The following is a 17,209-nucleotide window of genomic DNA, read 5'->3' as shown; positions in this document are numbered from 1 at the left end:
AGTTCTTCCAACAATATCCGGATAAGAGCGCAGAATGAAGACAAAACCCTCAAGTATGATCCTTGAAACGTTGTTATTGGGTAATACCATGGAAAAATCCAAACAGGAACTCAGTATGGAAGGAATCAGGATGCTGTACTCTTTTCCAATTATCAAAACCACAATCAAAATTTGGCATATTTTTTCTATTCTTATCAAGGCTTTAGCATGCCTCAGTCCAAAGTCGAATGAGCTTCTCTGTGCCTTGAGAACAAAGATATTTTCCTTCACCCGCAATGAGTATTTTAGAATCAATTTCTCTCACTCCTTTATGAATGGCTTTAAAGAGTGTCCCGAACAAAGCCACAGTGCAATTAACTCTTTGACCTTTCACTTGTCAGCCTCTGCGTCCTTCTTCCCCATCATAGACCTTGTCTACGCGTGCCGTGGTTCTTCCCCGAAGCCTGTACTTGCTTCCTATGGGTGCGCTGGACAGTGGGGTTTCTCCAGCATGAATTTTGACATCGCCTATGAAAGTCCATGCACGTCTGCCTTGAACTCTGATTGCAGATGACGTGACGTTTTCCACAATGAATGGGCCGTTGAAGCAGGGTTCATCTCACTTCTTCCTTGAATGGTTGCAGATTAAGACCGCATCACGGAGGGATAGTTGGGGAACACGTAATTTCTGAGATTCACTTGCAGCACCTCCTTGTGTTCTGCACTGCCCCACACCCTCTTCGATGTAACTGACCTGAAATGACCGAGATAGTTGAAGTCATACAATTCAATTAATCACATAATTCCAACCCTAATAAATCTGAAGTTGGCTGAGCATCACTTCTAACTCTGGATGGAGGTCTGAGGGGTGTTCTCATTCGCCTTGCCGTCACAATTTCATGGGGGGTGAGGTGGTGGTCAGAACATGGCTGGTTCCTCAATGCATATAATACCACTGGTAGGCAATGCAACCACCCTTTCTTCAAGGTAGGCTTCAACTTGGCTATTCTTCCCTTAAGCAAGCCATTGAGCCTCTCCCATATCCCATTCCCCTGTGGATGATAAGCCAAAGACAACTTGTGCTTTATACCAAGCAACAAGCTTATCTGCACAAATATCTGGTTAAAAAAATAAGGACTATTAACTGACCTCATGACTTCGCCTACTCACCATCTAGGAAACACTTCCCTCACTAAAAACCTTGCTGCACAGGTGGAGTCTGGGTGTGTACATGGACCTGCTTCACTCCACCTTGAAAAGGGATAAACTACTGCAATCATGTACCTATATACATTACAAACTTTTATCTTGTCGACATAGTCGATATGCAAATGCTGGAAAGGGCCATTGGGTCTCAGAATAACTCCCCTAACTTTGCGCAGTGTATGCCCAGCCGTGAATTTCTTGACAGACTATACAATTTGTCATAAAGAATGCAACATGCACTAACAGATTTGGTACAAACAAATCCTCAGTTTGGTACCTGGTTTGGTACAAACCAATAGTTGCAGCGAGATTCTCCCTAGTTAAATGTGCAGGTTAGTGTAGCTCTTCCAGGGCCACCCTTAATAAGGCTACAGGCATCACTGGTTTACCAGTGCTGTCTTGTCGCTGCAATACTTCAGAGGGGTTTAAAGAACACCCTCTTCGTGTCCACAAATTCTTTTCCTCTTGAGGTGCTTTCCCTTGGACCTCCACTAGCTGCATTTTTGACAAGCTTTTATAGCCCTCAGATATAGTCATCATGACAACCATCTTTTCATGAACATCAGGCATCTCCACATTCATCAGCACTTTATCTGCAATTGCTGCGCACTCGGCTTCAGTGTCTGCTGCTTGATTTCCACATGGGATATAATCAGCTCCTTTAGTGTGAGCTGCACATTTAACGACTGCTATGCCCACTGGGAGTTGTAGTGCTTTAATGAGCCTGTCCAATAAGGCTGCGTGCTGCAGTGGGGTGCCATCCGCTCAGAGGTAGCCCTTCCTTTTCCAACATGCACCGTCGACGTCACATAGGCGGAGTCACTGTATACTGTTACATCCTGGTCTGCATGATTCTCGAGCGCGAGTATCAATGCCAATAATTCTGCAGCCTGTGCTGAATAATGAGATGGTAATCATGTACTTCTAAGCACCCAAAATTCCCCATCAGCCGCGTGCTTCACCACAGCAGCACCTGTATATCTCTGCCCATCATTTTGATCGATCCTCAAAGAACTGTCAATGAAAACAATTTCTCCCCCAGCTAACGAGTTTTCCTTTATTCTAGAGAGTTCATCTTAGAACTCTTCATAGGTTACGCAATCGTGTACGGGCTCTCCTTCTGTCATTGGCTCAGCTACAAACATGGCAGGATTCACTATTTTGCATCAAACTATTTTGATCGCTGGATTCAATATAACTACCTCATAGGCAGAGGCCCTTTGAGATGTCAGTGTGCCTTTTGGTTTCTCTAAAATAGCAAATAATGCATGTTCAACAAATAACATCATAGAACATCCCATCAATATGCTTTCAGCCTTCTCTGTGGTGAACGCTGCGGCAGCTAAAGATGGTTCACACAGAAAGTGACCTCTCATTACTGGGTCTAAAATTCCACTGTAATATGCAATGGGCTTGTGCCCCAACGTAGTCCTCTGCGTGAGTACTGCTGTCAGAACGATGCCATCTGTATGCGAGAACACAAAGAATTCCTCAGCATAATTAGGAATCCCTAAAACTGGAGCTGTGCAAATTGCTTTTTTCAATTCATCAAACCCTTCTTCCATTTCCTCATTCCACACAATTCTTTCCTGCATTGCCTGTGCTTTATTTAAAGCCTCTAATAAAGACCTTATATATGAGCTTGACGTAGTTACATAATCCCAAACATCTCTGCATGTGTTTTATTGTCTGTCACTTGGCTGTTTTCAAAATGACCTCAACAATCTCAGGAGTAACCTTCTTTCCTTCATGCAAAATCAATTGGCCTATGTACAGCACTTCTTGTTGACAATATTGTAACTTCTCTTTGTCAACTTTATATCCTTTGTCAGCGACTGTAATCATCAGCTGAACAGAATGGCGTCTGCACTCTTTCTCTGTGGTGCTGCAGACTAAAATGTCATCTACATACTGCAACACAACGCTCTCTAAATCAATATTGCTTAGGTCCATCTGGAGGACTCTATTGAAAATCGATGGAGACTCACAATACCCTTGTGGTAAACAAGTGCTTTTCAGGCGAGTTTGTCTGAACGTAAATGACGTCAGAACCTCTAAGTCTTTGTGCAATGGGATTATGAAAAAAACACATTTTTCAAGTCAATCACCATGAAATATCATGCCTCAATAGGTATATTAAATAAGATAGTAGATGGGTTAGGAACTAGAGAAAACTTGCCCTCTACAATCTAGTTTATCGGCCTAATATCCTGAATTAAACACCACAATCCCCCTTAGATTTCTTGAAAGGGTACACTGTGGTATTACATGGTGACTCTAATGTCACTAAGATGCCCTGATCCATCATGGCGGAAATCGTCTTAAAAATACCTTCATCTGTCTCTCGAGACATAGGATACTGTCGTGCTTAAGGTAAAATCGGATCTGGTTTCAATTTAATCTTCACTTCTCCAACCCCCTACAGCAGGCCTACGTCATAGGGGTCTGTGGTCCATAATGAAACTGGCGCTTTCAACATGTCTTCATCAAAATATTCAAGACGCTGTTGTGCTATCATCATTTTTTTCTGAGGAACTTCTCTTTTGATTGTTCTCACCCAATAAGTAATGCTCATTTGAAATATTACATTGTCATCAGATGAATGATCTCCAAACAGATCATCATCAGTGACATCAGTCAATCTGTAACCTTCCCCGATGGTGATTACTACACACCATCATCTGCCTTCATCATCATTTCCTTCAAGCTAGGCCATTCCTCCTCGCACTATGGCTGCTTGCAGCTCTAAGGGAAAAACTTGTCCCTCCTCTTCAAGCATTGGTATTCTTGGTCTAAACAAAAATCCATCAGGTATTCTCATTGTTCTGCCTTCTAGGCCTGGCAGCCATGTCGACAGAATACGCACTCCATAATGAAAAACCTCTGGCTCTAAAGGCGCTGCTCTTATGGCTACCCGTCCTGAAAACGCCATGATAAGTTCACACAAGTTTAAATAATGCATTCCTGGTGTTAAGCACACTATGCCTTCATCAGTAAATGAAACTGTCATTCAACTTTGTCATTAAATCTCAACCCGATATATTGACAGGTGTCTGCCTTGAGTATAGCAATGACACCGACATGTCACACTCTCCTATAGAGACTGGTAATTCTTCTGTGAAAGGAACTCTGCTTGTAGCCCCTGTGAAACCCTGAGTATTCATGGCATTGCCAGATAATGAAAACTTTCCCTCTCATATACTTGAGCGCGTTGCACCTGTGTAAACTACAAACAAAAAACGTTTGCCTCCTATACTGACGTCAACCCTTAGTTCCTCATGAGGATTCGGCATCAAGGATCGTATCGAACGCATCAGGTCTCCCAGTGAGCTGTCCTATTGCGGGTACAGCTTCATCCCATTACCCACGAAAGGATTCCCTCCATCGACAGTGACACCCCCTATCCTATGAGTCATTGACTGTCCTGTGCTCGTGTTCTGCTGAAGCTGCATAGGCGACAGCTGCGACTGCCCTTTTGGCGGATTATTCGATGCTTGCTGTGTTTGCAAGCCTTGCTGCGCTCTCGGCGCTTGTGTCTGCTGCATCGTTTGATTCTGAGCAAATCCATCTCCACTTTGCTGCGAATAGGTGGGTTTAATATCCCCCCTCTTGAAAACTGTCTGTTTTGCACAAACCCTTGGCTTCTGCATATGCAAGCAAAATGCCCTGTCATTCCACATGTCCAACATATAGGCAGAGGTCTCCCACTCTGTCCATCTTGCATATTCTGATTATCATTTTGCATATTCTGAAACCCACCTTGGTTATTTTGAAAGCCTCCTTGATTATTCTGCCATTTCCCTTGGTTCCCTTGCCACCCTCTTCCACAAAATCTTCTTCCCCATGGAGCAAACCCATTATTACCCTGATCGAAATGCCTTTGATTATTCATTTGCGGCATATTCGCTGTCTGCTGTGAATTCAAACTGTCTACGCTGGTCAGCATTGCCCCTTCAACAGCATATTTGGACAATTTTTTCTGCACTAATTTTGCTTCTTCGCCTTTCCTTACATCGTCTTTTTTGTGATTCTTTTCTTACAGGAGTCTGTAATAATGCAGGATGGTCAGCTGAATTTCCAACCACGGTTTTGCTTCCATATTCACAAATTTCTTGAGCTGCTTCTGTACTGGCTCTGGACGCCCTTGACATAATATATGATAAAATACTGGTATAGATTTCCCCCAAGCCTCAGGTGTCTCGAGGGCCCATTCCTCCTGAAATTGTTGAATGTAAACCAACAGATCATCTCCTTCCTTCATCTTTTTCGTCATTATAGCTCCCATATTGGACGTTTCTGGGTACAGCACTCTAAGCACTGCCGCCCTACAGTTATTGAGCAGTGCTCCGTCATGAGCAGTGTTGACTACAGTAACAACAGGGTACCCTGCCCGTGACCAAATGCCATCTTCTCTCTCACCAAGTATGGCGATTAGGAGACCCTTTATGTTCCCTATAGCTTACGTATTTCCTTCTGTCATTTTTTCTAACTCATGTATCCATTTTCCAGTGCTGGAAGTCAGAATTGGGAGTTTACACTTTAAATTATCTCTATCCATCTGAGGCCATGGTATATACTGAGGTCTGGCTCCCCCTTTCTCTAAGAAGGGAAACTGCGAAGCCGCAACTTCATTCTCATTTCTCATCATTTGTCTATCCACCGCTGGGATGATATTCCCGCACCTCCTTCTACCTGGCAATGACCTCAGTATGCTCACATATGGTGGCGATTCCCCCCTCTCACCGTGGAGTTGCCCTTTCAATCGGTCTGACTGTGACAATGACTCGAACACCCCAGATATAGGTGCTTTTAAATCTGACCATCTTACTTCTATATCCATTGAAAAGCATCCGTCAGCACCACATGCATCACCTCTCTACTCCCCATGAATGGTATCTCTGTCTTCGTCTGACATTTCCTGTGCCCAACTCGTGCAACTTCTCTCCTCTTCATCTCTTTTCAGAGTCAGTCTAACTGAAGACAGCTCCCTTGGCCTCGTGCTACATGAGGCTCCCTCTGGTTCGTACAGCGGCGTACTCTCGAGTCGATAATATTTTCCCTTCCCCTTTAATTCTTTCGGGGCTCTAATTTCATGATATACTTTGTTGATTGCTTCCCCAATGCTCTTTGAGTCAATCTCGTCTTCTAGATTTGCTCTAGACGGGCCTGGTAATGACTTGTGTTCTGGAAATAATTCCTCTATATCTTCCCATACAACTTCTGGATAAGAATTCCTTACTTCCTTTTCCAGGTGTTCAAAATTGCGTGCTCTCTGCTTTCATTTTCATTCTATATCATCGTCAAATTCTCTTCGCTTTCTTGCTTCCTCTCTCACCCTGTCGTCCTCTTTTTTCTTCGCATCCCTTCTCTCATTTGCCCTTCGTATCTCCCCATCCCTTCATCTCTGTATCCTCTTATCTTTTCATTTTTGCCCTTCCTCTTCTATTCTTTTTCTTTCAAGCCTGCCCTGTTCATCGATTGCTCTCTGTCTATTGTCACGTGTTCTCTGCTCCTCTGCTCTTTTTTTGTTTTTGCAATTGCCGTCTTGAAACAACTGCTCCCGTCTTTGTCTATCTTTTCTTGTCTCCTCTTGGTCTTGTAATCGTTCCTCCCTTTCTTTATCCTTTTTTTCTGCTCGTCTCGATCTTCTCTTTGCCGTACATCCTCAATGCTTTTACCATCGAGTTTAAGCAAAATCTGACCGCCCATCCATTCGTTCTGTATAAGCGCTAACTCGTCAGTTTTATCTCTCTCTCCCTTCCATCTCTTGATTTTGCTTCCTAGATCTAGAGATGTGCTTGCATAATCACTTCTTTCCTTCTCGCGTCTCTCCTTGTCCCTCAGGACCTTCGAGATTACATTTTTCTCAGTATTTTTCTCTGGGCCTTCGTCACTGCTTGGTGCAGGTGACTCATATGTCGGGTTACTATACCCTGTCAATGTTTTAAGCTCCCTCAATGGTTATAACCCATCGCCTTTCTTATTCTCGACTTCCATTTCAACCAGGGCGGGCGGAGTAGAAGGCTCTTCACCCCCCTCCTTGCATACATTAAGTATTCAATCGAAAGGAGGCTGCTCATCTTTCTCTTGTTGGTACATTTTCCAAAGGTCTAAGCTCGCAAGTCGCTTGTCTACTTTCTTCCCAGTATACGCAGCATGCAAATATGTGATCATGTGCTGCAAGACTGCCTTCCATAGTGACCCTCCTTGCTGCCACGACATATTTTGTCTGCGGTTCCCTTAACCCATTCGGCACTGTACTATCTAAGCTTGGGTGAATGTTTGGGCAGCTGTTTACGGAGATGCACAAGTGGAGTAATCTCCTCCATTCTTAACCTGGTCACTTTTTAACTTTCAACACTTAACTACTTTTATCACAGGTTTAAAACCTTGTTTAAAAAAAACAACACAACATGAGCGTGCACCAAAAGTCGCAGCTCCAATCCCTTTGGTAACAATTTTTACTTTAATCTTGCTAAAAAACAACCTTCAAGTTCAATTTAAAAACCATCAATTTCTATTTCCACTTTTGCGCTTCTCTTTAATCACCAATTTTTCAATTTATGACATCATCACAAATGCATGAATACATGAAACGAACAGACGTACTGAACCGGTCACATATATTTCTCTCTACAGACCTTCTCCGGGGTCTTTCTTGCCCTCTAAAAATTGCTCCGACTGGACCTTAAATCATTTAATCAGACCCGTTTTCTATGTCATTCGCTACGTAACTCTAGATTAAGGTTTCTTCTAACAGTCTTTAAAACTTAGGTAAAGGGCGTATCCTCTTTATCGTGGCCTCTCTCACGGAACCTCTTTACTTGCTCTGCAACACTCAAGTCAAGTTCTATTCAATATTTTAACACTCTTATTCTTATTCTTAACTCACGCTAATCCCGCCACTCTCTGTTTCTCTTCTTTTTCCTTAATACTTCCTTTAATTCACTGTGCATGCATCAATTTGCCATGCTCCTTAGTTTTTTACTCACCATTCGCATATTTTGTCTTACGACTCTCGGGATCGTGTGCCTCTTTTACCGCCTCTTCAGACATTTGTCTGCTCAGCTGCTCGTAGATGTGGGAGGGGATTCTGGATGAAATCAGGGGACCCGTACCACCCACCTTGCAAGGGCTTTGGTTTTTTATACTAACCACTATCTACGAGGAGCTTCACGTCCTGTCAGCCGAATGGCAAAGGTTGTGCAATATTTCCAGGACCCTAAACTTTACTTATGGCGACAGATTTTTTAATAAACCATCCTCTCCGCTACCACGTGAACTGGGGGTTCCCCAGCCCTGTAAGGCGAGTAGCAATACCCTGGAGATGGATGGGGATGCAGATTTTTATTCACACATCAATAATCGAAACGACTCACGTAATTTGGCAAAAAGGAAAGATTGTTTTCTTTTCAATTATCTAAAACAGGGAGTACAACGAACATCAACGCACTCGCTTGATCTTCTTACTCAATGCATCTTAAAATAAATTAGGTTCTCATACCCATAATTAGTCATCAATGACGTTAGCCTGCGTACTATCAACGTCATGCTACGTGGCAAACTACAAAAACCTATGCGCAGTAATTATAGGTTTGCAGTGAATATCTAAGTATACATTCTATATTAGCATGAGTCAGTGAATGAAAGTGATAGGGTACTTAACATCAGGTGGGGCAACTAAGCCCTCCCCTCAAAATGGCCACTATGAACGTCACTAAATGTACGACGTCCCATTGGCTACAAAAACTATAGGACCATTAATTACGTGGTCCTCTATAATTGGTTGGCATCTAACTTATTGGCACCAGTGGAGGAGCTGTGCGAAGGTACAGACGTTTTGGAAAGAGATCCTGTACTGGATGAAAGCCATAGATGGTATACACAGGGATTTGCCACCACTACTGGTTCTGTTTGGTATTGAAACTAACGCTGAAGGGACGTACACAGTCCTTTCACACATGCCCAGGAACTTGCTGTTAGCAGCAAGAGTGTGTCTGACAGTTAGATGGAAGAACTGTATTCTACCAACGAAAGGGGAGTGGCTCAATAAAGCACACACGATTTACCAAATGGAAAGTATAACAGCTGCCTTGCTAGAGTCTCACTCCCACATAGATGCGATCTGGCTGCCCTTCCTTGAATATTATACTACACACAGGGACGCGGTTAATGAGGTGGGTGCAGAGGCTGGTGAAGGAGTACCCCAACATGGACAGTAATGCCACAACAGTCATGGTATTAAACTGATCACAGAACGGTAGTCAACAGGATAATACCCCATTAATTAGGTGGGACAATGTTGAAATGTGCCGACATGAATAAGGACGTTTTTAGTGATCTGTGATGTCACCCAGATGTGTTAAGGGGGAGGGGGAGGGGAAGAAAGGAAGTTAAAGCTACTGAGGTGGAGAGCCACCAACTTAAGAACAGTTTCAAGTAATGTTTCCACTTGTGATGTGCTTCCCCAGCGAAACTTCATTTTTTTTTTTTTTGCTTTCTTCTGTTGACAACGTGCTTTATACACATGAATGGTGTCATTTTTACGATGGTTAAAAACAGTTCATCGGGGCAACAACTGGTTTATAGAGAAAATCGCTTTTGTAATTTGTATGTGCATGGCAATGCACTGCAAAGCAAAGGAAATCACACGTTTGCACATGCGCATGAATGAGTGCATGCCAAGGTGTGCTGACCAGCAAGCAGCAGCTGATCATTCATTAGTGACCCCTCCCTCTGCAATCCCACATGTTGCAGGCATAAACTTCCTATCAGCGTAAGGTGGATGATCTGAAAAACAGCATTACCACGACGTCACGTCCGGTGTTGGTCGTTTTATACCTTTGCTGTACTGCGGTGGTCTATAAAAAAAACACTCAAAACACAGAAGGCTGTATTACAACTAGGCATTCCAATGAGGTGTATAATTATTGAACACCACAGTCTCCATCAAGTACTTTTGTAAATGTCGAAGGTGCAAATACTTGCCTGCCCCATTTCCTATAGCGCCACGCTCAATTGCCTCTGCAGCGGAGACTGTGTGCTGACTCTTTCTTTTCATGGGTTGCTTTCTACCGGAACCTGGCCAGCCCGGCTATGCCTTATTCGGCCAAATGCACGACACACGCATTCCAATCCTACTCCGTCACCTCCAACACTCTGGACTTCGGTCTCCGAGGGCATTCCCACCACCAGCGCATTGAGACTATAATAATGGTAAAAGGCGCTATATAAATGACACCTACACAGCAAACCCAATGCAAAGGTAGGAATTGTATTGAGCGCGGATGTTGCACACTTCAACCGGTGCCCTCTCTTTGCAGAATGCTTAGGGGATACTTTAACATGTATAGAATGTCCTGGACCATGGTCAATATCTTCAATTTGCACAAATGTTTCTTAAATATTTGGTCAGGTGTGTGTCGACCATCCTAGGACACAGGAAATTAGCCCAGGTCGCTCAATCTTTTGGAAAACCTGCTCTGTAACAAAAGGTAAGCACATAAAGCTGGAGCGTCAGAACCAGGCTACATGCAAGCATCAAGAATTACATGATATATGATAAGTCATTTATAACGCGCCTATACACAAGTGTTTCTAGGCGTAAAAGAATAGTTGGTTAATTTGCAAGGGAATGTGATGTGCCCAAGTGCAAGCTTTGTGTTGATGTGGGGGGTCGTAAGAGTTCAGCCATGTTCTGTTGTCCTTAAATATGCTCCTTTGGTCATAGCGTTCTCAACATCTTCTAGCGCCAAGATGCCTTTGGCATACGCGGTGCTTTACAAATTCACATAGCATAACATAACCTGTGTGTTCCTCTCACTGCTTAGGTGACTGGCGGCGTCTGGACCTTCAGCCGCGTGTCCTGCGACATTTTTGTGACGATGGACGTCATGATGTGCACGGCCAGCATCTTGAACCTCTGCGCCATCAGCATTGACAGGTACGTGCAAGTGAGAACTGAACAGAAGTTTCATAGCACTAGCAGAGTGGGAAGGAGAGGCCATCATTTGTTTTTTTTAGATGTATGTGATTTAGGTAGAAATGTTACTTTACACACAAAAGAAATTCATCAAAAATAATCATAAATCGAAATACAAGGCATTTCAAGACATATTTCAAATCCAACTCATTAAGTTCATACAGTTGTTTCACATTCTAATTTTATAAGACTCCCGGATTGTTGTTTCTCTCCATTTAGGCTTATACATTTGTAATTTACAATTGATACACTTACATTTGTCTATCAGTTATACATCTGTTCCTACTCCGTCTTTAAAACACCATAGTTTACGGAAATGCCATCATGGCCAGCCACATCTTTTCCTTGATAATCACGCATGCTCTGATTTGAAACAAACTCTATGACGTCGGACAAGAAACAAGAGACTCAGGGGCAATACAAACACTGCACATTGGTGTGGGTTCCTAAAGGCTACAGTCTTATTTATTGGTAGAGGGAAAAATGACAAAGGAAACATGCCTTCATCACCTTCTGGCACCTGCCAGCAAGGTGACAACCCCCTTCTAGCGGAGGCAAGGAGGGCGTGTCCTCAGGAAGGGGATGTCCCACTGGCATCCCTTTTTCTTCCTTAGCTAAAAAAAACTCAGTTGCAAAATGCTTGGGAGACATGATCGTTGTATGCTCTGGCAGCAATGCATGGTTCATGCTTAATATGGCGCAACTGATTGGACACTCTGCAAGACTTGCAAGGGATGGAAGCCCCTCACCCAGAAATAAAACCATGTGGGGTGGGGGATAACAGTGGGAAAGTTCCCATGGAGTCCCATGGTGGCCATCATCTGATCCAGAGAGCATCATAATAAGCCATGCGACGTTTTACGTGATAAGTAACGGAACAGGCATCCTTTGTCACTGAGCACTCAACAAAGTTCTCCTTGGTGCCTCGCTGCTCTAGCCCCGTCTGCTGTCTCCTGACGGCCCACGCATGCTACTTAAGTCATCACTCTCCCTTCTCATGTTGAACCTAAGGTCATCCAGTGATTAAAGGGCTGTTTGCCAAATGGCATTTCAATAAATGAGTAATTTGACGGTGAGCCACTATGTTTGCACAGCAACATAAACGGCTCCCCATCGCCAAATGTTCGTCATTTGCAGTGCGGGGTGCAATTGTAAAGGGCAAAAGGCGGCGTACAAGTGAAAAAAACGCTTCCTGGCATGGCATGCAGGCATTTCAGGCAGCGTTTACTTTTGTTTGTGAGTGCAGCCTGCCATACTTGCATGGCAGGCTGCACTCACAAATGAAATAAAACTCTCCCCGACATGCTCAGGTTTCCTTCCAACTGGGATGTCGGGGAGGGTTTAATTGAAATTGTAGACGCTCCCAACTGTGTAAAAGGGATCCCAATGAGGTCCGCCTGCTTTATGCTGGTACATACAGCAGGCAGACTGCATAGGGATCTCCAGCATTTGCGCCGGCATGAAAATGGATGCCGGCAAAGATGCTGCAGTATTTGTATGGCAGAGAGGAAGGGAGGCAGAAACAAATGTTGCGTTCCGCCCCTCCTCTCTGACTTACACATGATTGCAAATGGGGAGTTAAGTTAATGGAAGGCGTAAAAGCCCCATTTAAATCTTACAAGTGGTTGGTAAAAAATAACGTCATAAAAGAATGTGAAAAATAAATAACAATTGTTTTTCATATATGGATGTTTGGAATTTTTTATTAACACGTTCGTTCCATTGTGAAACTTTCACGCAAAGTGTTACCAATAAAAATGTTAAAAAGTAGGTTAAAACACAACAAGTATTGCAATAAAAAGCAGCTGGTGAGAAACACAAATAAGGGAATAGCAAAGGAAAGGGAAGTGGTACGAGGAAGGAAAGTGGAACGGAGGACAGGTATAGCAGTTAAAGGGATAGATTAAAAAGAAAAAGAAGAGAAGGAGTATAAAATGAGAAAACAACAGATAAGAAAATCAGGACAGGTAGATGGCAGGGAGTGAAATGCAATGACTAAAAGAAAAAGCCACAGTCCGTCGCCAGCAACAATTGGAGTAATGTTTGAGAATTTCTAAAATCACCACAATGCAGATTGCTTCAGATGTGCAGCTTCATCAAAGTGCGGTAGCGTAACAAATAGACATGGGGTCTGTTGAGGAGGCTAGGCCCCATTTACCCAAAGACCACGCAGAGCCTAAGGTGGGCTGTGACTACTTTTATTCATATGCCCCATTGCCTGTTTTCCCCTGCCCCTTCCTACCCGCACCCACATGCCCTCCCTCTCAAGATTCACTGCCCCTTAAAGGTCCTGCGGCGGTCTGCTCACTCCGCAACATCTTCCCTCTGCTTATTGTGAAATGTCTTGGTCTCACACCTGTTCGATCAGCCATGAGAGTTTACGTATGACCCATCAGGGTCGCCCGGGAGACTCACGCGTCTCACCTGATCTGACTTCATCTACATCCATTATGTCCTCCACTGGCAGTTTCGTGGGGCCCTCCTGGTGTGCTGTCTCCTCTTCCTTCAGTAGTTCTTCACCTCCACTTGTCGACTCCATGACTTCGCTGTCCGACACGCATAGTGTACGGAAGAAGGAGGCATTACAGGTTACATCACGGCCATCCCTCGTCGTGGTGACCATGGACCCTTTGACGTCTGTTACTTGATAAGGGTCTGGGTCATAATGAGTGTCAGTCTTCCTCTGTTGTCTCTGGCGGACCAGAAACTCTTCTCCAACCGGCAAGTGTAGTTCTCTCACTCTTCGCCACTGGCCGACCCAGATCTTCACTCTCCTCTTCCCTTAAACGTCTCTTTCCCATATCTCTGCATCCTGTTCTTCCGTGTAGTTCACAGACTGTATAAGGTGGGTCTGGGGCTTGTATCGGATCATGATTTCTGTCTGAGTCTTCCCTGTGGCCTCATGTGGGATACTTCTATAGCTTCTCAGCATTTGGCATAATGCCTGAGGAAAGGTTACTTGGTCAACAAGTGCCTTCTCCCGTGTCCGCTTGAATGTGGACATACAGCGTTCGACTATCCCAATTCCTTGAGGCTACAACGGTGTGATCTTCTGGTGCTGGAATCTTAGATGAGTTGCAAACTTTCTGAAGTCTTGGCCCTGGAATGGGGTCAATTGTCTGTTTTCACTACGTTGGGCATGCCTCATTCACTAAGCAGTTCATCCAAGACACCCACCACACTATGGTATTCTGCGGACTGCATTTGCTTCACCACTGGGAAACGAGAGTATTCGTCTATGGCCACCAATAGGTGTCCTCTCTCTTCCAGGGGCCCATAGAATTCTAGTGCGACCTGTTGCCATGGGCCCTGGGGAAGCTGTACAATCCATAGGGGGCATGGGTCTGTAGCTGCTGCTTCTCTCTGACACGCCTGGCAGCGTGTTAGTTTGTCATCCACCACTGCATCCATGTACAGGAGCCATACCTGGTCGCATAGTATTTATTTTGTTTTCGCTAGACCCCGGTGACACTTATGTACCAGGTTGACAACGTCCTTTGTGAGAGCTTTAGGCCCCACTAGGCGAATTCCTCTAAGTAGGATCCCTTGATCGGTGGTGGCTAGTTTGCCCTGTACCTTGGCCATCCTCTCTGTCTGTTTAATGTCCACCTCTTTGCTCTCCTGCAGCTCATATCTGTAGTTTCTCCACATGTTCATGTTGGTGAACTGTAGCCTCAATGGTGGCATCACTTTTGCTCTTGTCATGAACGTTGCCAAGGGGAGCGTTGGGGGCAAAGCATTTTCCGACTGGTATTGGATGTAATATTCAGCGTCTTTTTCCAATGTGTCCTTCCATTGCTCTTGCAGGTGTCTGAATAGGTAGTCTGCCGGGTTCGACTCCCTCCCGGTTTTTGAACAATGCAGAAGTCATACTCCTGGTGTCTGATGCTGTACTGTTCTATTCAGTGAGGCATCTGGGTTTTTGGCTTCCCGAATTGGGATAACAGGGCCTGGTGGTCTGTGACAAGGGTGAACCGTCTAATTGCAAAGTTGTGGAATTTCTTGCAGACCCACTCCGCTGCCAGGCTCTCCCTTTTGGCTTGTGATTACACCCTCTCGGTGGGTAATAGGGCCCTGCTGACTTAGGCAACAATGCAATGTCCAGGCTGTGTCGCTGATTCACTCTGGACTAAGATGGCCCCTAACCCTACAGGGCTGGCATCAACCATAATTTCTGTGTACCACCTGGGGTCAAAGTAGGTCAGTCTGCGCCTTGTCACAAGCTCATCCTTGATGGTCTGGAAAGCTTCCCTTTCAACCCCATTCAAACGGTGCATCCTTCTTGATCATTTGCCACAGAGGGTCCGTTAGAGTGGCATAGTTGGGGAGGTACAGGGCACAGCATCCCACCATGCCTAGAAATGATCTGAGCTCTGTGATGTCTGTTGGTGGGGGTAAGTTCACAATCGTGCTTCTCTTGTCTGGGTCAGCCGTCATGCCCTGGTCAGAGAAAATGTGCCCAAAGAATATTAGGCTGGGTTTGCTAATGTCGCATTTGGCCCCGTTCAGGGTGAGGCCTACCGCCTGTTGGATCTCACATACCTCTAGGAGCGCCTTGTCATGTTGACTCTGAGACGTGCCGGACACCAAGATGTTGTCACTGTAATTAAAGGCCGCAATTACTGGTGAGATCAGCCAGCGTATCATCTCCTGGAATATCTCAGCAGCAGACGATATTCCAAAGTTCAGTCCCTTGTATTGGAATAACCCCTCGTGGGTGGTGAACGTTGTGATGGGCCTGGAGTCTGGATGGAGGTCGAGCAGATGACAGCCCTGGTTGAGGTCGAGCTTCGAAAACCGCACGGCTTGGTTTAGCCTAATAATCATGACCTCTATGCTCAGCCCTGGATGTCTCTCCATTAGTATTGCAGTGTTCGGTATTCGCATGTCAACGCAGAGTCACAGTTGTCCGTTATCTTCTGGCACCACCACCAGTGGTGAGGCCCACGGCGTCAGGCCTTTCACCCTCTCATTTATGCCGGCATCGAGGAGTAGTTGGAGATCCTTGGGGACCTGTGCCTGTAGGTGGAACCCCACTCTGCAGGGATGTAGCGGCTCCAGGGCCACTGTTGGGTCCACTTTGAGAAGGATGACTGAGTCTTTTAGCATTCCAATGCCCACGAAGAGCGCTGGGAATACATTCTTGATCTGCTAGGGTGTCATTTGTAGATCCACCATCATCTTTACATGACTCTCACCCGCCGGGAGTCTTCGCATGACCTCTGATTGACCAAATTGAATTTCAATTCAATGAGGGCCCGGGCTTGTGAAGTGAGGTAGCTCAGTAGGCATCTGCCAGCTGTAGGACTTTGGATCACATGTATTGTTACTGACACAACGCAACCTTTGTGGTGTAGGTCACATCAGAACTCTCCAGTCGACTGAAGCACGAGTGCAGCTCCCCACTGGAATATTCTCACCTGGGAGGGGGTCAGTGTGTATAGGTCACTTATTAGCTGATGGAGACTTGCATTCATCACGTTGACGGTGACTCCTGTATCAATGATAAACTGATGGTTCAATTTGCCTAGTCTGCGCTGATCAAATGCACACATTCCCTGCTGTATTGGTCATTTTGGGTATAGTAATTTTGGGCATATTCATTTGAGGCATAGTCCTCCTCTTCTCGGCCGACGGGTGGATTTTCGTAAGAGTCCCTCATGTAACGAATTTCGTATGCCTCAGGGCGGGATGCATATTGCTCTGCTGGTCCTGAGGGATAGTCTTGCCACTCTGGTTACTGGGGTGGCATTTGTAGGCTAAGGTCTTCTATTCCCTGAGGACCCTGTTTTGGGGTGGGAAGGTCACACTGTGCCACCCCTGCTGGGCCCTCTGGAAACTCTGTCCGGGTACATCCAGTTGATGGGTCCCCATCGGACGGTAACTTCCCTTTGCACATCGCCTGGAAATGGATTTCCCGGCTGCACTGCATACACATTGGCCCAGTGCCGGATATTGTCCTCAGTGGGGAAATTCAAATTCACAACTGTAACACTGCTTGTCCCCTGGGAGGGCCACTCTGGTTCCTGAGGCCTGGCATCG

The 17,209-nt window shown here is 45.1% G+C and overlaps 1 protein-coding gene across 2 annotated transcripts in view; it reads left to right on the top strand.

The window, feature by feature from the left end:
• Positions 1 to 17,209, top strand: part of DRD3 (dopamine receptor D3) — a 1,457,150-nt gene that overhangs the window by 343,364 nt on the left and 1,096,577 nt on the right. For both annotated transcript variants that reach the window (XM_069635897.1, XM_069635898.1), the window contains one exon: positions 11,016 to 11,128. In XM_069635897.1, coding sequence (XP_069491998.1) covers positions 11,016 to 11,128 — 113 coding nt within the window. Of the gene's footprint in view, positions 1 to 11,015; positions 11,129 to 17,209 lie in introns of those variants that run through there.

The sequence above is a fragment of the Ambystoma mexicanum genome, chromosome 7p (genome assembly GCF_040938575.1).
Source record: "Ambystoma mexicanum isolate Mex_15411 chromosome 7p, UKY_AmexF1_1, whole genome shotgun sequence".
Taxonomy (NCBI): Eukaryota; Metazoa; Chordata; class Amphibia; order Caudata; family Ambystomatidae; genus Ambystoma; species Ambystoma mexicanum.
Note: the sequence above shows the minus strand (reverse complement) of the source record. Positions and strands in the feature narration are given on the sequence as shown.